Genomic DNA, 24,958 nt, shown 5'->3' on the forward strand with positions numbered 1-24,958 from the left:
CATTGGATATACGTAATTTTATGAAACTCTTCTAATTGTCACTTGGACGCAAAGATTCGATAGATTTTGTTATGTAATGCTCTGCAGATTTTAAGAATATAAATTCCTTAAGAGCCTTGTATTCCAGCTTAATTAGGTCACGTCTGGAATATGCATCGATAATCCGGTCCCTCGAACTGGTAGGCATAAATATCTTATTGAACAGGTGCAATATAGATTTCTAAGATTTGCATTTTATAAGCTTGGATGCTATATGAATATTTACGATCATGTTTACGAGCCTTTTCCATTCAAATGTAAAATCTCTCGAGTTTAAGTGACTCATTGCTGACTCCTTGTTCATTTTTTAAATTATTGACACTCATATACGCAGTTTGCTAGTGTTATCCGGTATTAACTTACCGGAGTACTTTGGGTCCAAACAGACCCACGCGCGATACGATTAGGAAGATTTTCTTTAATTCTTCGTAACTTGAAACAAAGGTACATAGGATACACGTTTATAGGACGTTTTTTACCCATTTTAGTGCGCGAAGTATGATCACGCATTTATGAATCACCCTGTACATATTTTCGATGTCTGTGTGTTCGTGGCCTCTCTCTGTCCGATTTTGCGCGTATTTATAGACGCGCGCGTTTTTAGCTGCCACTTCCGCGCGCCGTGACGTATTACGCGATAAAAATTGCCGACCCGACCTTTCGTACGCGGTAATTTATGCCACGATAATCAACGTAACGAACGTTCCGCGGAATAAAATTCGCGTCTCTCTGAAAGTTCCCGTGGAACTTCGACGGCCACCAAACGGTCGTTTTTGAATATCTTTAATTAAATAAACTTTCGACGACCTTTTCAACCAGTCGTGTTTTCTCCGTTTGCATACTCGCGAGACACTTGTTCTACCTGGTACTCCAAATTGTCGCACGTGTCTCTCATAGTGTCTTCCTCGACTCGTTTTTCGATACCTTTAATTAAAAAAGCACTCAACAATATTTTCCACCCGTCTTTTCTCCGTTTGCGTACTCGCTAGACACTTATTTGACCTGGTACTCCAAATTGTCGCAAGTGTCTCTCATAATGTCTTCCTTGACTCGTTTTTCGATACCTTTAATTAAAAAAACATTCGACGATATTTTCCACCCTTCTTTTCTCCGTTTGCGTACTCGCTAGACACTTGTTCGACCCGGTACACCCAACTGTCGCACGTGCCCCTAATAGTGTCTTTCACGACTCGTTCGTCCGCGTAAAATGCACTCGGCGAGCGTCGCGTCGCGGGCGTCGTTCACCTGGCGAATCCTCGGAATACCTGGAACTCAACACGTGTCCCACAGGCGCGCTTGACACTCGAGTCCCCCCGCTTCCTCCGTCCGTGTGAACTGCGCGTGTATTTTTATTCTATCGTGGAACACCGACCGGCGAGAAATCACGCGGCGGTTAACGAAAACTCTACTTTCGGCCGTATTGTGCAACGCGCGTGTCTGCCAACCGCTCGAAAAACGAGGGCTGTTTGCAGTCGTGGACGGTGCAAAATTTTTGGCAGGAGAACAATTTTTTTTCTTTTTCTTTTTTTTTTGCGGAAACGAATTCACCGAGAGACACCGTGTCTTGTCCACTGATGGAATTGTGTCGAATTTTAACGGTGAACGTGCATCGAGAGGAAACATTCTTGCAATTGTTGGGGACCAGAGTAAAGGGTCTTCTATACCGTGGACGATACGAATAGGACGATGGGATTGGTTGTTCAGAGTCAAAGTCTCCGGTAGTGGTGGCTGCTACATTATAGATACACTTTCGTGGTTCGTGATCTTCCAACGATCAAAGTATAGGCACAAGTCTCGGTACTCGTGAGTACCACGGTACAGAATTCATGCTTAACGGCTAGGTGAAGAATTTGATGAAATTTCAGCTACAAATGACTCTTCTTTAGAGTGAACATCTTTGCAACTGATGAAGACTGGAATAAGAGATCTTTCAGGAAAGTCTCAGGAAGAGGTAGCTATTAGGATATAGATACTTTGGTGTTCGTGATCTTCGATCGATGAGGTTATAGGCAAAATCCTTGATACTCTATAAGTGTTATGGAATGACACGTCCAATAGTTGGGAGGAGAATTTTGTTAAATTTCAGCAGCAGAAATAAACCATGAGTAAAAATATTCCTACAATTTCTGGAGACTAGAATAAAGGATCATTTGTACCATCGATGATTCAAATAGGATAATAGGATTGGTTATTCAGAACTAATGCCTGCGAAAGAGATGGCTGCTAGGCAGTTCATCATCTTCGATCGATGAAATTACAGACGAAAAGTCTAGGTACTCTATGAGTGCTACGGAATGATACTCACGTCCAATAGCTAGGTGGAGATTTTTATTAAATTTCAGCAGCAAAAATGACCCTTCTTGAGGGTAAACATCTTTAAAGCTGCCGAAGACTGAAGTCAAGGGCCCTTCGTACGAGAGGACTAATTATTCCGAGTCAAACTCTCCGGTAACGATGGATATTAGGGGATAGATGATTTTGTAGTACGTGATCTTCGGATCAATGGTGTCACAGGCGTTAAAGTCTCGGTATACGTGAACACTACAGATTGAAACTCATGTTTAGCGATTAAGCGGGTGGACCAGGTAGAATTATGTTAAATTTCAGCAACAAAAACGATCCTCCTTCAGAGCAAACATTCTTGCCACTACTAGAGACAACTGGGTAACTTTACCAACTTACGATCTGTGCACAGTACTTATCTACAGTTCCTCGAAACGTTGCGTTTCATTTACCTGGAGCATTTTAGCAAAAGGTATGTAACAACGATGCAAACGAAAGTAACGTAGTCTAAGCAAGACAGGCGCTACTGCTCGAGATTGCGCTCGAAGCTATACAGGGTGGGGCAAAAACTTTCTCCACCTCGAATACCTCCGTTATTAATGGTCCTGTGAAAAACTCTGTTAGGGCAAAGTTACCCCTTTTCGAGAAGCACATAAAACATGAAAACAGAATTTTCTCCCAAGGTCTTCACTTTACGAGTTTTCAAGGTGGTTCATATCTTTTTTGAACGAAATGCTATCTTTTGCAACATGGTATACGGAACAACTCGGTCCCTGAGATCTTCGATTCGATCGAATAATTTTCTAGAACAAAATAGTAGTTTTTTCATCTACAAAATTTTTTTTACAAGATTTCAAGTTCCTTCCAATTTTCTCGAACAAAATACTATTTTTTTCATGAACAAAATTGTTCTCACAAGGTTTCAAGTTCCTCTCAATTTTCTCAAACAAAGCACTATTCTTTCAATCACGATCTACGAAATAATTCTCTCTTAAAAAATCTCAAAGTAATTCCTATTTTATTCTCGCACGAAATACTATTTTATTGCAATTTCGTTGATCACGACGCGCGGGAAAACTCGGTCCGCGAAACCGACGATTCGTGCAATATCTCCGACTCGTATGAGTCAGTGTCGGCGATGGTGGGGGGAGCGGTGGCGGTGATGGTGGCAGCACCGTCGATAGGTTTGACGCGGCTGATTATTTTCCCGGATCCGGGGGCCATTCAACGGACTCTCGCCATTGGTTCCGGCCGGCAGCGATGCCAAGGACGTTCCCGCGGGACACTGGAATTGCTTCCGCTCGCGTTCGAACCGGCTTTCGATATTCATGCCCGGACGAAGGAACACGGGAGCCCTATATTCCGATGGGGGTCCGCTGCTATGGCGGGGAACGCGGGCTGCCGCTTCGATGGATTTGTTCGCGTGCAGGGGTGTCCTTTTTCCGTACTCGACGCCGACTGAAGTGCACTCGTCGCGATCGATCGATTGGAAACTATTCCCGGCCATTACGTAGAAGTAGTCACCGGAGGGAGAAGGACGACTTTAAACGTTCGGTGGGGAGCAAAAGGGTAGGGAAGAGAGACGGGGAGGGGAGTCTGGCGGCGGTCGTGGTTTCAGAGGACGACGGGGGACGGGGGAGGGGGAGGGGGAATTGAAACGCGCGCGGAAGGGGAGACGAGCATCCGCTCCCCGCTCGGGGCGAACGATTCATTATGCATCCGAACCGAGATCTTCGCGAGTGCAAACGACGATAATGCGTACGAAGCTGCCGGCGTGTACACGTAACCCCGTGCCACCGGTCGCGATAACGACTAATAACCGAGGTACAATAGGGCCGCGCGGTATCAATCGGAGCTCCTTGCGTTTCATTATTTTATCAACGTGTATTTACCCATTTATGAATCGTATTAATATGCATTCGATCATTTATGGATTAACTTTCAATCTGGGATTGTAAAATAATTTACGGTTCGAGTGTGCAAAAGTTTGCCCGTTTAAATTTCTATCAATTTTTTTCTTCAGTGTTGAGGTTTTCAACTTTGATCTATCGCTTTTTTTTCTTCAATGTTATTATTTCGAACTTCTGTCTGTGGACTTTTTCCATCGATGTTATTTTTCGTTATGTACTTAAGTTACGTTGGATTCTGCAACGCTCCCATTATTTATTTACACATTGACTTTCTCTCTTGGAATGTAAGATAATTTATGTTTAAAGTATACAAAGTTTTTTCCGTATAAAATTCTAGCTTTGTTTTTTTATACATTGATCTTTTGAGTCGGTTCATAAGGGCTTATCGAAAGTATAGCATTTAAATTGTTATGTAAAAAATAATTGTACACTTCCGAAACGTTTCCATGGATCACGTGGATCGATTAGAAATGGATCGACAAAAATATGCAATCTCAAAGATGCACTTAAGAATTAGGTTTCTTTACGATTACAAGGGGTGTAGAATTCGTACAAAATTTATACAAAGTTTATCACCAAAATGTCCCCAAAACATCCATCAACCTAGAAAACAAACCCCCTCGCTCTAAATTTCTCCATACATGACGCAAATCGATTAAAAATGAATCGACAAAAATATGCAATCTCAACGATGCACTTGAGAATTAGTATTCTTCGCGATTACAAGGGGTGTAGAATTCCCATGGATTTGTGAAATAACTTGTACAAAGTTTATCACTAAAATGTCCTTCAAACATCCACCAACTAGAAAACAAACCTACTTGCTCTAAATATCTCCATACATGACGCAAATCGATTAAAAATGAATCGACAAACATATGCAATCTCAACGATGCACTTAAGAATTAGGTTTCTTCACGATTACAAGGGGTGTAGAATTCGTACAAAATTTACACAAAGTTTATCACCAAAATGTCCTTCAAACATCCACCAACCTACCAACTCTAAATATCCCCATAGATCGCGCAAATCGATTATAAATGAATCGACAAAGATATGCAATCTCAACGATGCACCGAAGAATTAGTATTCTAGCTGCACTTCTGACACGATGCGTTTCTGACGGAACGAGAAACGTCTCATCGCGACGTGTATCATCGAAACGTCCCCAAATAACGATAATGTGCACAAAGCACTGGCGACGTGTATACGTAACCCGTGCCATTGGTCGCGATAACGAACCAATAACCGAGAGACAAAACGTGGAATCAATTGGTGCTTTTTTCCCGACGTCTGACGCGCCCCCGGGGGCGAATCGTTCCGTGGAGCCGGGGGAGGAGGTGGGGGCGGTTTCCTCCGTTTTTCAACGCCAGTGTATTCCCTTTGATACGCGCTTTATGACCCTCGAAGAGTTACAAACGAGACCGGGGCGAGGTCTCGGTACACGGTGACGGGAGCACAAAAGCTTTCGAAATTGCGAACACAATAAGACGGAGCTTGGGTACACATAGGCGCGGCGATCATGGGAGCACACTTCACGTGGAAATCTGCGTGAAACGATCCGCGATTTTTCCGTGAATTTTCCTCCAACGTTTAAAGGAGTGCGTGCCTTCGTATCGATGGAAAATGATATCGCCTCGAGGAAATATTCCAGAGAAATCACTCCGCGAATTAATTGCATTTTTGTTTCGTCAGAAGGGGGTTGCGTTGTGGATTATTTGAAATAATTGTTGCAATTGTAAGTAAGCAAATGTGGTTGACGAAATTTATTTTGATAGTGATTCTAATGATCGAATTTGAAAATGAATGGAATTTTATTAAATTTTGACGTTGGCTATGGAAGGATCTATGGAAGGATAATTTTTAAAGTCGAAAATTGCGAGAAAATTATGCTACTTTGAAATAAAATAGAAGATATTTTACTTTTTATTATTTTACTATTTTACTACAATTTTTGGTCATTTTTTGTTACGGTAAAATTTCGAGGAAACTTTTCCTCATTTTCCACGTATATGTATATTCTTTAATATTTTAAGATATTTTTTTTTCTGTCACAACTTATCGACATTTTGTCGAAATAATAAATATTATTGTCCATGGACCTTCTTATCGACGACGTGCAATGGTATCATTTTTTTTACGTTGATCTGGAATAAAAAATTAAACGAAATTCCTTTTGTAATAAATTACGCATGAACCTAACTCCTGTTTAAGAAATATAATTTCTTTTTCTAAGAAAAATAAATATTAATTCTTTCGATTCGAGAGAGATCCCCGAATCGTTAATTTATCGTTAATTTCGTATTTTTAGTACAGAATGCAAAATACGTTACTAAATAGTTTTCGAATAAATCAAACTATTTCAGTCACTTTAAAAGTGTTCACTTCTCTTTGAAAACACCTTCTATCTCCAAATTCACGTAACGATTCCAAACTATGAACTGCATTGTACGTAGCTTGCAATTTCCCTGTGTCTTATCACTGATCTCTATCATTAAGGGCAGAAAAGGTAGGAATCGACTAAAATGATATTTGCAACGAAAATGAAGAATCGTTTTATTTTCTTTCGCTTCACTGGCTAACTGAGTTATATCGGTAATGAGTCGAGATTGTATCGAAATAGCGTATTACGAAGCACTTGAACGACTTTCAAAATAGAGAAAAAATCGCGAACCAACTTCTACTCGGTACGCATATTTTATTCTCGATTGTTACTTTTTGCTCGAATCTCGTACACTGGTACCTACACTCTAGGTGGTACAAAAAAAGAGCTGGAAGATAATTGAAGGGAAAACGTGGAAGGCAAGAACGCTTGGGGTAGCTGGTTATCGAGAAACCTAGAAAAAGTTGGTTATCGACGTAAGGCTTAACGCGTTTGCTGCCGTATTATTTATACATCGATACTTTTTACGATACGAATGTCTCGGTTGGCTCCGTTTTCGTAATACGACCTTCGTGTACGAGTAATATACACGTAAGAATGCAACAGGGTGAGTGTGTCTCTTACGGAATATTTTCGTCGAATTGGTCAAAGCGTGCTAATTCGTTACACGCGGGTACACGTTTCCAGAGATAAGGCTCCTGTTACCAAAGGTACGTTCACACCGTGGAAGCAACGAAATTACAAATACACGTATTGTCGGTCACAAAGCCACCGATGTCAAAGGTATAAATTACGAATAAACTTGGAACAGGGAACAGAGGAACTATGTATTCCAAGATTATACCCTGCACTTATCCTGCCGCTTTTATGCGGGACACGTGTTACCATTTTCAGGCAAAAGTACGCGAGAAATATCCAAGCTTTGTTTCCTACGCGATAAGAGAACCTATGCCGATTACAGGCTCTGTGGGACAAATTCAAGCCTATGGCATGAATTTCTACAATCTACCGTGAAATTATTTACGGTCTGTTACACGGACCTGTTTACATTATCGACCATCTAAATTTCATTATTATCGTTTATTATTCATTAGTTATTGTTACCTACTTACTGTTCGTTGTTCATTGTTCACTGTTCATGGTTTGATGTTTGTTTATTGTTCACTACTTGTTGTTCATTAGTTATTGTTCATTGTTTATCGTTCCTTACTTATTGTTCTGTTCACTACTTGTTGTTCATTGTTTATCGTTCCTTACTTATTGTTCTGTTCACTACTTGTTGTTCATTGTTTATCGTTCCTTACTTATTGTTCTGTTCACTACTTGTTGTTCATTAGTTATTGTTCATTGTTTATCGTTCCTTACTTATTGTTCATTGTTTATCGTTCCTTACTTATTATTCATTGTTGATTGTTCATTATTTGTTGTCCATTGATTATGGTTCATTGCTTATTATTTCTTACTTATTGTTTCTTACTAATTGTTTTTTACGTATTGTTCATTGTTTATTCTTCATTACTTACTGTTCATTGTTCATTGTCTATTCTTCATTACTTAGTGTTTATTGTTCATTGTTTATTTCTCATTACTTACTGTTCATTGTGCATTGTTTATTCCTCATTACTTACTGTTCATTGTTCATTACTTGCTGTTTATTGTTCATTGTTTATTCTTCATTACTTACTGTTCATTGTTCATTGTTTATTCCTCATTATTTACTGTTCATTGTTCATTGTTTATTCTTCATTACTTACTGTTTATTCTTCATTGATTATTCTTAATTACTTACCGTTCGTTGTTCATTGTTTATTCTTCATTACTTACTGTTTATTCTTCATTACTTACCGTTCGTTGTTCATTGTTTATTCTTCATTACTTACTGTTTATTCTTCATTGATTATTCTTCATTACTTACCGTTCGTTGTTCATTGTTTATTCTTCATTACTTACTCTTTATTCTTCATTATCGATTGTTCATTATTTACTTTTCATTATTTATAAACAAAATAAAGAGCGCACGAAACGCCAATAACGTAACGTCACTAATGATCCGTGTCCCTTCTAGACGTTGATTAAACTAACAGAACCTTGGGAGTCGCCTTCGGGGCGATTGTGCCATAAAATATAATTAATAGTAAATTGGTTCGAAACTTTTGACCGACAGTTTATATCGAGACAAATTGTACAATTTACGGCAAGTCTACTTGTATAAATGGTTCGCGCGAGAACCTTAACGTTTACAGCTGAAACTTTTTCCCAGTTTGGATTGGATTCTCCTTTAAACTTCATTTATGCGACACGATGCTTGTGCGTTAATTCACCGTTTACGTACCGCTCGAAACTTTCGAGCACTCTTCGAAATAAACGAACCACTTTTCCTGCATTCGTAAACACTTCGAAAATATTATCCTTCCATACTATTTTAACCGTACTTCGAATATAATTTCGAATGAAAATTTGGAGGACCGCCGTCTATTTATCCGCAAAACGGTATCAAGGTTGAACCAAACGTTTCGTATTTCCTCGAGGAGAGGCAATTTGTAAATTTTCCTCGTCCTTCCACAGTATATTTACAATACGTAATTACACGTACCTGTAGACGATCGTAAATACGTGTATCTGTACCGGGAGAAAATTAATTCGTAACTATTCGTGGAAATATTTATTTTTTTATTTACAACACACGTTTCATTCGTGAGTAGATTTATACGTATTTCTGAATCTCCCTGTATAGTATTGTAGTATTGTATTTTACACAAGGACGTACAGGTGAAAAATAATACTGCACAGTAACCCGATACGTACACGCGTATTTGTAAATTCGTATAGGTTAATTTCTCGTTCGCTTCCCTCCATTCGTCCCGCGGGGATCAGCTCCCGGCAAAATAAATAAATAAATAAATAAGTAAATAGATTTCTCTCCGCGGAAGTGGTTCCGGGTTCGACGTTGAAAATTGCCCCGTGTGTCGGTGACGTTTTGAGATATTACGGGTAAAGCGGAAAATGTAAGTGTCTGAAAGATAAATATCCGTCTCCTGCTTGGAGATCAACGGGTGTATCAATATTTGGTCGTCCGAGAGCTTCGTCTGCGCGAGGTATTTTTCCAACGATCGAGTATAAATAACGAATACACTTCTGGTTGATAACCAGACTCGTGTTTATCTCCAGAAACGAGGGAGGGGGAAAAATCGGGAAAGGTTGAAAAGGTAGCGTAGCGAAAATCGTTCCGAGAGCGAACGGAGGCAAACGAACGCGATAAATAACCTTTTTCAAGCGGGGAAACTTACCCTTTTCGAGGAAGTAGACTCGTTGCACGGCCAATTTACCGTTCCCGAGAAAGTAAATTTTTGCGTAATTGAAATACACTTCCGGTGCCTGGCTCCTGTACGAGAAACAAGGACCAGTCCCTCTTGAACGTACGTTTTCAAAGGCTGTTGCTTGCCACGGTCGAAAACGATTCAATCCGGCGTACACGCGAGACAAAACGGACCTCTGCACGTCGAACATCAAAGCTCATCTCGTTTGCAATTCTTTCCGCGGAGTGGGGGGGGGGGAGAGGCTCGTGAGCGAACTACGCCGCTAACGACTCTCGAGAACTCGATCGACACTCGCGACTCGTCGTTCGTCGACTTATTTTTCACAACACATATACAGAAGCGGATTGGTCGAAGATGTCGGACGTTTACCAGGCCGAGCAGATACAGATCCCGGCGACGTTCCCTTACATTTTGCGACTGTACGCGAAGAACGCGATACGCACGCAACCGTACGATCTGCTGCGATGGACGTGCGCATATTTTCGAGCACTCGCGGCGAACGAGCGACCACCCGTAAAAGTAAATACACTTGACGTTTCCGTATCTAGATTCTCTTTTTCCGTGGATTAGGCACGGGCCTAATATTACGTAAGTTAGTAGAGTTACAGTAGAACCTATAACTACGAAGTTATTAACCGTTTGTGTTCGAAGACGCTTCGAAGCGACCACGTGGTCGAACGACGACACTCGAAGCGAAGGTTATGTACGTTACTTCGTACAAAATCGTTCTTTGTTTTTTATCGTTTCGCGTATCTCGCGCGGAAAAATGTTCCCTCTGTGTGATCGATAGCATCGCGGCGTGTAATTTGTGCGGAATTATTTATTGCATTTTTGCACTAGTTTGTAACAGTGAGAAACGATGACGCTACTGGTACGTCACACGTTTCTATAGAACGTGTCCCGTATGAGCTGTCTCGGGCACGTTAGTCGTTCGGTCCTGTTTCTCGATTTGCGTGCGCCGTCCATTACTGCCAGCTGTCATTTTAGGTTACGTTTCAGTTGCTTTTCGTTTTCTTTATTATTTTTTTTTTTTCATTCGTTTTAACCCCCTTTACCGCGAAAACCCAAAAACACGAGTCGAAGTTTCGAAAACAGTCCAGATTGGCATTTATAGCATTTGCGAATCGAAGCGAACGAACGAAACGATGTATACTCGATTCCATAAAGTTACACATTGAATAGAATATTGCGTTTCGAATTTCTACGAACGATTCGAAACGAACTTTCCGAATAATTTGATACATGTAGAAAATTCGTTCACAAAGGTACGAGGTTTAAAATTCGCGAAAGCTAACACGTCGTTTTTCATTCGTACAAATTTGCGATTGGAAATTATCTCGCAACGAAAATTGCGAGCTATAAACGAGGAAGTACATACACGCCGATCAACGACCCGATATTTACTTATCTCGATCACGGTAAAGCGAGTACATAAAATTAATATTTATTTTACTTTGTTTCACGATGAAAGTATGTAACGGTGGTACGTCAATATTTGTGACACGTTGGAGTCAAATATTTCGGATCAGAAAACAATTTGAAAGCGTTCATTATGTATATATTGACACTCTGGTAAAAGTCGATGGCGGCAGGGGAGGACTTCGTTCGATACGCGTTCTGCCATCGTGATTTTTCATTTTGGAGAAATTTCATTTTCTGTACACACAAGAGCATCGCAGTATTTCCGAATGATCAACGTTCAGCTAAAATTCTTGCGCTCGATAGCTACGAGCTCAATTTTCAGCGTATGGCGAGCAAACGATCGAGAGATCGATTTGTGGAAACTTTTGATATACGTTAATTTTGTCACAAAAATAACAAACACTCCAGGTCGTGGTAGAAAAGGACTAGAGATTGCAGAACCCAGAATTTCTATTCTAATATAATTAAAAAATTATCAGATGCTGACCTAGATTAAAAAAGAATGGAAAGTTCCAACTGATACAGTTACGTTCGTTTATTTTTTATAAAACACGAAAGTAACAAGGGAATGGCTCAGGGTAAATGTTTCTGCGGAGGAAAACAATTTTTTTACGGATAACCGGAAACGTACTTTACACAGGAGAGGGATGAATCTGGATAAAAATTTCGAACGAAAAATAAAGAATACTCGATTCGTTATAACTTCGCTAAAAAATTGTTATCTAAGTTCTGATAACAAATTGTGTTTCACATTGAACAAATATAAGCTTACCTCGATAATTGTTCACTGGTATAAACACCGAGAATAAATTCCTGCACGGTTTTTTTTTTTTTTACTAAACATTATTGCTTCGATAAAATATTGTTCATCCCTGTTTTACGTTCGACGTGAAAAAAAACTCGACTTTTGCCCTTACTTGATTTCTCTATAATTGACTTTACTTAAATTTTTTGCGTAATTTTTTTAACAATTAATATCAATGTTGTATCGGTGACAGAGAAACGGAAAATTGATTCGAGAAAAATATAGTAACATTTATCGTGTACTTCGTTACCAAAATCTCGCGTTGCATCGAATTTACACACTTTGGAAAAATATTTTTCAATGTAAATACTGTTAACGACACTTCGAAGTGGATCGGTCGATTGGTTTTCATCGACTCGAAAATCCTAATTTGTTTTCGATTTTTGTATAAGTAGGGTAGATGACTACAAATTTAACGTAGTTAATATGCACGTACAAAATGTGGGGAAACGTGAAATAACAAGTCGAAATTGCTTTCCACTTTGTTCGAAAATACATGGGATTCGATATGCTAAATTGAATGCATCACGAACGTTAAGGGGTTAACGAGACATTGTTGCTAGACGGAGAATCGAGAAATAATTGGCCCGTATCGATTGTTACCCGCTTATGTAAACTGCTAAACAATGATACAGTATTTGTCGGTTTTGGATAATCAGTTTTCCATTTATTTACGAGGTTTTATTTAGCCTTTGAGCAATCGACCCTGGGTCGATTTTTTACCTGTAGCTTATACACCTTTGCATAGCATTGCATTCTTCGGGAAAGTGCATCATTGCACTTTTCTCGCTTCGATGTATCGTCTCTCCCTCGAAACAACGTAAAAATCATCGAACGTATCTTATAAACGTTCGAGACGTTAAGTTTCCAATAATAATGATAAAAGTATAGATTTTACATTAGACGTATTTACAATCGAATAAATATTAAATAATAAATTTTACAAATAGACGTATTTGTGATCAAATAAATTTCAGATAATAAATTTTATAAATAGACGTATTTCTAATCAAATAAATTTCAAATAATAAATTTTATAAATAGACGTATTTCTAATCAAATAAATTTCAAATAATAAATTTTATAAATAGACGTATTTCTAATCAAATAAATTTCAAATAATAAATTTTACAAATAGACGTATTTCTAATCAAATAAATTTCAAATAATAAATTTTATAAATAGACGTATTTCTAATCAAATAAATTTCAAATAATAAATTTTATAAACAGACGTATTAATAAAATTTACTCCATGACAGATTATGCTATTTTGTTTTTCTACGAATAGAAAATCGATTTTGTTTCCAATTTATTTTATTTTCTTCGAACAATTAACATTCTAATGTCACTTCTGTTCAAAATTCACTAAGGACGGAATGTTCTGTCATGAGAACTGTCATGAAACATGAAAACTGTTTCTGAAGTATACAGAGTGATGAAAAAAAAGGGTCCAGAGCTTGAAGTACATACGGAGTAAAAAAATGTCTAATCGATACAGGTTCCACGATACCCTCGATGTACGGTCAATTTTTATTATTCACGAACATTTCGACACGTTCGATGTAAACTTTCCAATTAATTTAAAAGTATTTACGTTAATTCAGCGTTGCTCAACGTTACCGGTATCAATAGAGATTATCTTCGTAAAAGCAAACCTTGTGAAAATCTTCGCTATTTATCCAGCACTGTAAGCGTAAGCGTTGTTCCATTTTACAATGTCCACTCACTGTTCTAACGTGGAAATGGCAAATATACATTTTACGTACGGCCTTTGCCAGTGAAAACGCTTACTTGGCACGTTGTTTGTACACAGAGGAATATCCTGATCGTCGAATTGTTTAAAAAGCTTCGTCGACGTTTACGCGAAGTTGGTTGTATCGTGGTAACTTGGAACAACCATAATCTGTTTTTACAAACGCGAATCGTAACTTCAACGATATTTCTCGCTTTGTTGTAGCGCGAACAACGTATCCACATTGTCTATTAGGCTGTTTCTCGAAGACCATTGTGCTTATTATTGTTGTTTAAAATTACGTTGGTTGGACAATCAGGTTCTACCGTTCTAAAGGTCTAGATGCATGTTTCAAGGATGGACATACCACTTGGAGGTATAATAAATTTACAAGATGCTCGAGTTGTTCCTCAAACACTTTGTCGATATATTCTAGGTGCAACATTAAGAAAAATGTGTCATGGGAATGTACTAGATTGTTCTATAAGTTTTGTCGTTTTTTCCATTGTGGAAAAATACTGTGACATTTCCATTTTGAACAATGGTAAATATACTACTTTTAAGAAGTAAATAGACGACTTTGAACAATGGTAAATGAGTCGTTCGAGTTCATTAAAAATAAAATTACCTAATTGCTCCATTTCTTATCGAACGATAAAATTTATTAAGAAACTTATTAGATTCTTAAATGATTTATTACTAAGTTATAGCAAAGTATACGAAACGATAATGGACTGGTATTTCGTTAAGGTACCGTAATTATGTAAGCATTGTTTATGTTTACATAATATAACAAAACTGAGCTAAGCGAAATCTATTTGTGTTTGCATAAGCATATTCTGTGAGCAGAGTTGCGAACAAAATACAAAATGATAATGGACTGTTTTCTCGACGTATTCGAAAGTTTATGTTCGTGTAATATTTGTTTCTTAATTTTGCTTGTAGAATGTTGGCAAAGCTTTGCGGAGAAAAAGCTGAAACACCCTATAGGTAAAGTTTCAAATTTTTTTTCATGGGTAATTATCAAATGAAAAGTTTCGTATTACTGAGAGAATGTAAACGCAAGTTTCAGCTTTATTTTTTAATTTTTTTAAGAGTAATAATGTTACAAAATGACGAAGTTGTTATTGTTCTCGAAACCTCTTTTGGTAAAACATTGATCGATTTTTCTGCTTTTGTGTAAAATCGATATTTCAATCTTCAAAGCGTTTCCATTTTTAAAAATTTAAACATTTTTTTATTCTTTTTAGTTCAAATCATAACGTGACGTTCAACGTGTTAAAGTTTCAAATCCTATTTTTTATGACTCCGTATATCACGAAGTCATGAGTAAAAATATTAGAGTAGTACTATTTAAAGCTTTACGAGTATTGGAGTTCGTTTTTTGTAAATATTTTGGGGAATCATAACTTTGGAGCGTGGGGTCATCGGTGACCACCGTGACGTTCAACGTGTTAAAGTTTCACATCCTATATTTTATGACTCCGTACATCACGGAATCAAAAGTAGAAATATTCGATTAATAGCCGATATACTTGTTATTTTATAATATTATCAACAAGAGTAGTGCTATTTAAAACTTCACAAGTATTACAGTTTGTGTTTAGTAAATATTTTAGGAAATTGTTGCAACTTTGGAGCGTGGGGTCATCGGTGACCACCGTGACGTTCAACGTGTTAAAGTTTCACATCCTATATTTTATGACTCCGTACATCACGGAATCAAAAGTAGAAATATTCGATTAATAGCCGATATACTTGTTATTTTATAATATTATCAACAAGAGTAGTGCTATTTAAAACTTCACAAGTATTACAGTTTGTGTTTAGTAAATATTTTAGGAAATTGTTGCAACTTTGGAGCGTGGGGTCATAGGTAACCACCGTGACGTTCAACGTGTTAAAGTTTCACATTCCATTTCTTATGACTCCGTACATCACGGGATCAAAAGTAGAAATATTCGATTAATTGTCGATGCATTTCTTATTTTATAGTATTACCAACTAGAGAGGTGCTATTTAAAACTTCACAAGTATTACAGTTCCTGTCTAGTAAATATTTTAGGGAATCGTAACTTTGGAGCGTGGGGTCATAGGTGACCACCGTGACGTTCAACGTGTTAAAGTTTCACATCCTATATTTTATGACTCCGTACATCACGGAATCAACAGTAGAAATATTCGATTAATTGTCGATGCATTTCTTATTTTATAGTATTACCAACTAGAGAGGTGCTATTTAAAACTTCACAAGTATTACAGTTCCTGTCTAGTAAATATTTTAGGGAATCGTTGTAACTTTGGAGCGTGGGGTCATCGGTGACCACCGTGACGTTCAACGCGTTAAAGTTATGACTCCGTATGGTATCACGGGTCGTGAAACCGTGTCAGAAACGGACGTCCGTCGATCGGTCGGCGGCTCGAGGGTTAAATCACCGTGTAACATCGCAAGTGGTCTCCTTTTTCGGGGATAACACCGTGGAAAACAATACCGTGAGCTCGTAGAATACAGAGGGGCGTGGAAATTGCATCCGGCACGCTCATTTTCTCACCGATTCGTTTCGTCGGAGATTTTCGTGCCGCGTGTGTGTATCCGCCGCGTCTTTTCCGCATCCCTATTATCTTACAAAGGGTCGATTAAAGTTGATTTCACCGGTGCTCGTTCGCCTCCTCGTTCGAGCTCGAGTGGCGTCGTTAACCGTAATCTTTTCTATTGCTTCTATTGTACGTTGTGTATGTTTTATTCCGTCGGTTCGTGGCCGTGTAATTAAGTGGATAAGTAAATCAATCGTCCCGGCGAATTTAATTATTCGAACGGGATTAACGTCGTTGACCGGCTTACATAATTGAGACCGTGCAATCGTTACGACCGAATGGATGCCTCCAACGATCCGATCTCGTACCGTGCGAGACATTTTTCCAACGAAGAAACGACCTCGCGATTGTAAAATTGTTAATAGATTCGTATCGAGGCCGTTACTCTGAAAAACAATCTTGCACGGGTTCTTTTGGAGCACGATCGCACCTGGACGTTAAATTTAACCTTGTAACGATAATCTTCGTTGGCTAATCGTAGCAATATAATACAGTTGACCCCTTGAATAACGCGGATTTTGTTTTACGATTTATTTCGTGGATTTTTCACAGTTTTTAAAGTCGTCTTTGAAGTCGAGTTGAAACGATGGAGGTTCGGTTTTTTTATTCGTTGTTTAAACTTACTTTATTGTAAGAGATATATAACACGTATAAATATGTATATATTTATTCTAAATATGTATATATTTATTCTAAATATATATATATTTATTGCAAAAAATACATAACACGTACAATATATACATCTTTATACGTGTTATCGTGTTCCTTTACAATAAAGTAAGTTTAAAGAGATACGTTTCTAATATATACTTAAAAAATGGAAAAGTAAATTTAAAAAGTATACATTTTTACAGTATATATTTATTTTCTAATACATACTATTTTCTATTGGAAAATAAAATTCTGGAAGGTCGTTTTTATAATTTCCAATTTTGCGCAAAGATACGTTTCTTGATAATCAACGATAGTTTGCATATTGAGGATACAATGAATCATTCAACGTGTAGGTGTTAGAGCGCAACAAAGTCCCGAGGCGAATAATTCTCATTGGTTCCCAACCGTACGAAACCACTCGAAAGTTTCCTTCTCGGTACTTGAGAGGGTAGTCCGTTGTTTCAGCTCGAAAATTGAAGGATTCGTAAAATTCTTTCTCCATTAAGAAACAATCGAATCGGAACGCAAATTAGCACACCTGTAATTAGACACAATGTGTCTTTGATACAAATTGTCTTTTCGAAATGATTTTTCGTTTGTCTTGATTCGAAATATTACAAAAGAATTTTCCTCAGGTAAATTTGATATATATAAAAATAAAGAAAGTTGTCAATTTAGATCAGTTTATTTATTCGGTAAACCATTATGGACGTTTCAAAAATTAATCTACTCCATTTTGATCGTAAGAATTTAATTTCTTCTTGTTTTTTTTTTTTTTCTTCTTTTCAAATTAATCGAAGAATACAAAAATTCGACATTTTGGACCGATGGTGATTCGTTGCACAAATTTTTTTCTTTTTTTTTCATAAAATATTTGAAATTTGATCGTGAAATTTTTGAGATATTTCCACCGTATCGAAAAATGTCATTCAAGGTGTACCAACACTCGGCGATATTATTGCGCAATATCGAATATTGACAATAGTATTGATCTTCCGGGAACAATATTGTAGATTAACGCAATATGGCGAAACGATCAAAAAGTGTTCGATATGATTGAAGCCTTGTCAATACGCGAAGATGTGTGCAGGCAAATATTGAGCAATATACCAAGAATATATCGTGTGAGGAGGAAAATTGGGAATATTGTTTCAATAATATTGTGCCGTATCTGCGAACCACCGATCCTCAATGTTATTGACACAATATTATTGCTCCGATGGTATTGATCGTACGTAGGTATTTTTAGAGCATATAGAGAGTTCGTCTCAAAGCTCTGTAACATTGGCAGTTTTTCGAATTTCACGACCACCTTTCCAGAATAATGTTTCGATACCGTGATTATTTAAGAAATTGCAGGAAAAGTGATTTTTCTCTTTTTTTTTCCAATCTAAAATCACAAACTTTCTTAAGGGGGTAAGACAATTTAGAATTACAGGAGTTTTTATAAAAAGAAAAATTTATTATTTACGCTACATTTTAAATAATAGTCTGTACTTTATGAATCAACAACATTTTTTTTATTTCAAACCTCCCAGTTCTGGTCAACTGTGGCAGCCAACAAACAATGTTTTACCAGTGGGGGTTCTGTGAATAGTAAATAACTTCGCCATTTTGTACGATTTTCATTTTAGCAAAATTGTAAAATGAAGTTGAAAGTTGTATTTATATTCTCTGAGAAAAATTACATTATTGCTTTAGTAACCACTCGGAAAAAAATTTGCAAAATTTACCCATTTTTTGACAACTCGGATCGGTGTCCCCCTTAACGTTAAAACTAACGACAAGGGCAAATTAATTTACGACTACCATTGATTGTCTACGTTGATAATCGTCCACGAATATCGTAAGAAAAGGCACCGTTAATAACTGAATAATTTTGAAAAAAATCAAATTGTCCCCTTGGTAGTCCAGTGTTAAAAAAGAATAAAAAAAGAATCATTTTACGCTTTATTGTAAGAAATACATAACACGTATAAATATGTATATATTTATTCTAAATCTATATATTTATTCTAAAAAATACATATTTATTATGTTCCTTTACAAAAAAAGTAAGTTTAAAAAGATACGTTTCTAATATATACTTAAAAAATGTAAAAGTAAATTTAAAAAATATACATTTTTACAGTATATATTTATTTTCTAATACATACTATTTTCAATTGGAAAATAAAATTCTGTAATGTCATTTTTATAATTTCCAAATTTACGCAAAGATACGTTCTTGATAATCAGCGATAGTTTGCATATTGAGGATATAATGAATCATTCAACGTGTAATAAAAGTAAGTTTAAAAAATACATTTTTTATATACGATTGTAAATACATTTTTACAGTATACGATTGAACCACTGTCCCCCGTTTGGCCCTACGTAACCGTGGTAACCGTAGAACAACCAAGTCGGTGAACGGGTCCGATTTCTATAAATTAATTCGGCCCCGATGATCGTTTCGCTACGGTTCCCTTTGTCTGAGATTTTTCTCCGTGTGCGCGTCTCAGATATATTATGAACGTCGTCCGTGACCGGACGCGAATAGAATGAAGCCGGGAGATTCGAGCCTTGAACTATCGGATTCTCCTATTTTCCTAGTCGTTCTCTCAGGATTTTCCCGTCTACGAGAGTGGCGGAGCAACTTCGCTTCGAAACAATAACCGTTGTCCGTGACCCGATCCAATGCTCCGGGGATTACACCCGAGATATCATCGGCGATATTTTTCTACGCTATATACGCTTGTGTATCTAGATTTGTCCCCGTATACGCGCCACCCTTAGCTTTAAACAAATGACGTTGAATAAGCGGGCGTTAACCGGCGTGCAAGGTCGGTGGAAAAAAAATTTCACCCCGGATACGTCGCGTTTGTTTTTGAAATATGCGCACGCAACACGCGATCGTTTATCGGCTTATGAACCCGTGCGCGGTTTTTATCTCTCTTTGTTTCCCTTTTTCTGCTTTGCTTTACGCGGAGAGCTCGATTTTTCCGTTGCTCGTCATTAATGTTTTTCTTGTACGTTATTATCGGTTTTGTTGCTCGTTGTTATTGTGAAAGTGTTTGTCCCATGTATTAGGAGACAGTGTGTCGTGAGGCCCATTTTTTTTTAAGTTTGTTTTACCTGGAAAGTTGCATTTTTGTTTTTACTTGTCTGTTATTATCGTTTCTGTTGCTCATTATTATTATGAAGTGTTTGTCCCATGTATTAGGAGACAGTGTGTCGTGAGGCCCATTTTTTTTATGTTTGTTTTACCTGGAAAGTTGCATTTTTGTTTTTACTTGTCTGTTATTATCGTTTCTGTTGCTCGTTATTATTGTCAAGTGTTTGTCCCACGTATTAGGAGACAGTGTGTGGTGAGGCCCATTTTTTTTAAGTTTGTTTTACCTGGAAAGTTGCATTTTTGTTTTTACTTGTCTGTTATTATCGTTTCTGTTGCTCATTATTATTATGAAGTGTTTGCCCCTTGTATTAGGAGACAGTGTGTTGTGAGGCCCATTTTTTTTAAGTTTGTTTTACCTTTAAAGCTCCTTTTTTTTTTTACCTGCCATGACTGTTTTACTTGTCTGTTACTATCGGTTTTGATGCTCGTTATTATTGTCAAGTATTTGTCCCATGTATTAGGAGACAGTGTGTCGTGAGGCCCATTTTTTGTAAGTTTGTTTTACGTGGAAAGTTCGATTTTCTTTTTACTTGACATTACTGTTTTTCTTGTCCGTTATTACCGTTTCTGTTGCTCGTTATTATTGTGAAGTGTTTGTCCCATGTATTAGGAGACAGTGTGTCGTGAGGCCCATTTTCTGTAAGTTTGTTTTACCTGGAAAGCTCCATTTTTTTTTTACTTGTTTGTTATTATCGTTTCTATTGCTCGTTATTATTGTCAAGTATTTGTCCCATGTATTAGGAGACAGTGTGATGTGAGGCCCATTTTTTTAAGTTTGTTTTACGTGGAAAGCTCCATTTTTTTTTTGCACTTGTCATTACTATTTTTCTTGTCCGTTATTATCGATTTTGTTGCTCGTTATTATTGTGAAGTACTTGTCCCATGTATTAGGTGACAGTGTGTCGTGAGGCCCATTTACAAGGGCCTCAGAGGAAAGTGGTAGATATTTTTTCAAGCTTTTATCATTATAGTTGCAGCACGTAAAATTGTAACAAGACGTTGTTGTATAAATTTTGCGAAACGTGAAAAGTATAATTATTTAGAGAAAATACAATGGGAAATTTATAAAAAAAAATTATGTAAAAGTTGAAACAAAGAATATTTCGTTTACGTAGCATCGGGTAAAGATAAAAATGAACTGTTTTCAGTTTGTTAGGTAAACGCGGTTACAAAATTGAATCGTTTTTGTTGCTCGCACGTTACAACAATATTATGGTTCTCCGTGAATCATTTACACGAGAACTTTTTCGGTGATTATTTTATACTATTTTATATTATTCGAGAAGGAGGGCAACGAATACCATATAATAATTATTGGCGATCGATACGATGTTTTTTGTTTTAGAAACAAGTTTTGGTATAATTGGAAACGTATTTTCTGGAATATGAGTATCGTTATCAATTATCTTAATCCGACGTTCGCTATGGTTATTAATTAATACTTTTAACCAAGTTTCTTTCGCAAACATAAAATAACGTTCCAATTTTTTCGTTTCGTTCCGTTCTTTTTAATAATTGTAAATAATTGTACCTTCATAATAAGGACTATAGAACAATGCCTCGTTAAAATTTCAGAAACCGAAACTACGTAATAATTTCATACTTTTCCACCATTATTCATTTGACGAGAAAGTTGATTAAGAAAGTTTCACGTTCTCGTAACAAATTTTTGACTCGGTAATAACACATCAACACATGTTTAATTTTATCTACTGTAAGGGGTAAACAATAAGTGGGATGGTATATTTTCGGCCCAAGAGTGTATATCTTTACTCGTATATTTACAAAGTATGTAAATTGAAAATTCATCGCGAGTATAATTTTTTACTGTCGTTTAAATCTTCTTACAGATTAGGAGATCGTTTCTTTTTAAGTTTACAAAATAATCACCGTTAATAGTAATTATATTTTTTTAATATTAATATTAATAATTCGGTAGTAATTTCTGGTTTAATATTAATAATTTGTAATCAAATGGCGATATTAACACGTTTCGTTCAGGATTCGATATACGAATTCGTCGGTAAGGTTTATCCGGTAAATCCTGTCTCAGTCATGGCGCTATTAATAGTTCGAACAATCTGTCGAACTAATAATTACGCACTAAGAAATTATTGAGTAATTGGAAACTGTTGGACAAACACTTAATTACATCGCACCTGAGCCCAGGATATATCGAGTAAACCACGATATTTTAATACCAAAAATAGTACATAAATAGTTACAAGTATACGGATGAATATATAGATAGTTATAAAAACATAGATAAATAACAGATACTTATAAGTATGTAGTTAAATACACAAATACTTATAAGTATTATACTTAGATAGATAAACACATAGGTATAAAAATATAGATAAATACACAGATACTTATAAGTATGTAGTTAAATACACAGATATTTATAAGTATGTATTATAATTAAATATATAGATACTTATAAGTATGTAGTTAAATACACAGATACTTATAAGTATGTAGTTAAATACACAGATACTTATAAGTATGTAGTTAAATACACAAACACTTATAAGAACTTAGACAGATAAACACACATTTAGAAGTACACAGTTAAATACAGAAATGCTTATAAGAACTTAGACAGATAAACACATATTTAGAAGTACACAGGTAAATACACAGGTATTTATAAATCCATATGTAAACACATGGATACTGATCGCGCGAAATAGGATACCTTTTTAATATTCACGGGCCCTCTGAACGGACGTGGGGTCGTCTCTGAGAGGCCCCGATCGTAATAAAGCGATCGTTTAATTACCTACAAGTGGGGCACGGTCGAAGACTGCTTTGAAACCTAACCTCAGAGTAACGCACGAGACCGAATATAAGACCAAACAAAACCGGGTGAAATACTGGAAACAGTTAAACGAAGCACTGGAGGATAAAAGATGTGGCGGCGCTTTCAAATGTAGAGTAGGTCGGAAGGGTACGTATTTCTGTGGAAAAGGGAATTGTAACAGCCTGAGAATATATATATATATATAGCAACACGACCACTGGAATTTGTTTCTACGACGACAAGGACCGGCAATAACACGTTACACTTAGTTCGAGTCTAAGCTATTAATTTCGATGACGAGTATTGGTAAGATCAATCGGTTGTTTTCTTTGAATATTTTCCTCTCTTTTTTTTTACATTTTAAACAATTCAAGATTTCTATTTAAACGCTGCGAAACAAGGGTTAACTTTGACAATTTAACAAGAAGAGACAACGCAATCGATTAAAATTCACCACGCAGGTTTATCAATCGATAATCATCGAAAAATATATTTTTGCGTATTGCTACAATCGATAGTTATTTTTAGAAAATAGCCAAGGAACAAATGTTTCTGGAAAACATTTGTAAATAATTAAGAATTGAGAGAAGAGGTTCTTTTAAAAGATAAATTAAACAAAAATAGATAAATCTTTTATTAAAAATAGAAAAATTGGGATTGGATATTGTTATAATTCTAGGTGAACGAATGTCGTGTTTTGTATAAACTTTTTGCCTCGATACGTTCTCTTTAATACTTTCTTTTTCTAAAGTCGATATATTTTTCAAACTCACTGAAGTTCACGAATTTTTTATTTAAAATTTTAACACAAACCGTACAAAAGTGCGAAGAAATATGTATTTTTTCTCACAGTTGGCGTATTTCTAAGAAGATTAATTAAAAGAAGGTTTAAACGACCTAACGAACTAGAAACTGACCATTGGGAAAATACGTACACCCCGCTTAAAAGTCATAGAATACTTAGCCATTTGAACAAATTTTAAGCGTACAAGTAATATAAATTATTGAAATATTTCTTTTCCTATATTTACGGATACACGTTCGGTATTAGATAAATATAAAAAAAAAGATATTTAGTACTTCGAATGGTTTAAATAAATAACGAGATACGTATTCGAACCGTTGAAAGAAAAATGTTCAAAGTTAGAAACTCGTGGGGCATTCTACGAAACGAATGAAACGGTATTGAATCAAAAAGTTACGTGTACCAACTACAATGAAACCAACTTCGTGTATTACGTTAACAAATTATTGTCGGAAATTCAAGTCGACGCTACTACTAACGAACAAACCGCACGAACTTTTTCCGGTAGCTAGTAGAAGTTTATCAGGTAGCCAGAAAAGTTTGTGCCCACTTGAAGTTGGTCACAATTAGGGATTTTCACGACTGTCAAATAATGTGTATACGCGATATACAACTTGCTGTTACGTTATTTAATATCGATAAAGAAATCATAAGATCTGATCTACATCAGCTAGAAGAGAAACGAAAGTTAAATAAATAAATGTCTCATAATTTGTTACTTTGGAACGAACTATGATGATTTACGATATGCTTTTTTTCATACGAATTTTAACATACGATGAAAAATGAATTGTAAAAAGTCATTGCTCGTCACCAAATAACTTTGCCACAAATATAAAAATGAAACTAACTCCAGAAAAGAGTTTTTAATATCCCCCCCGGATAAAATAAATTCTATTAATTTTGTTTTATTTAAAAATAAATAAATTTTTGTTTCCTTAATATTACAATTTATTTTACTCTAATTAAAAGTAAATATGCATACTATTTCTAATACAATTTCATCGTGTATCTATATATTGAATAAAACAGTCTATTCTAGTCA

General features: G+C 36.3%; 2 protein-coding genes across 6 annotated transcripts in view; one reads left to right on the forward strand and one right to left on the reverse strand.

Moving 5' to 3' along the window:
* Dtn (transmembrane protein 132C dtn) overlaps positions 1-24,958 on the forward strand; it is a 259,469-nt gene that overhangs the window by 89,151 nt on the left and 145,360 nt on the right. The window lies entirely within an intron of this gene.
* LOC143153192 (uncharacterized) lies at positions 6,161-10,527 on the reverse strand. Of its 2 annotated transcripts, XR_012993729.1 has the most exons (3): positions 9,903-10,527; positions 7,728-9,234; positions 6,161-6,379 (listed from the first exon to the last, which is right to left on the reverse strand). XR_012993729.1 is itself a non-coding variant. In XM_076324133.1 (2 exons), exons 1-2 carry the CDS (start codon positions 10,120-10,122, stop codon positions 9,092-9,094), a joined length of 363 nt encoding a protein of 120 aa, XP_076180248.1. In that variant the 5' UTR covers positions 10,123-10,527; the 3' UTR covers positions 6,161-9,091. The 2 variants fall into 2 exon arrangements, 1 of the variants encoding a protein (XP_076180248.1); XM_076324133.1 differs by having other exon boundaries at positions 6,161-9,234.

This window comes from Ptiloglossa arizonensis, chromosome 12, assembly GCF_051014685.1.
Source record: "Ptiloglossa arizonensis isolate GNS036 chromosome 12, iyPtiAriz1_principal, whole genome shotgun sequence".
Classification (NCBI taxonomy): domain Eukaryota; kingdom Metazoa; phylum Arthropoda; class Insecta; order Hymenoptera; family Colletidae; genus Ptiloglossa; species Ptiloglossa arizonensis.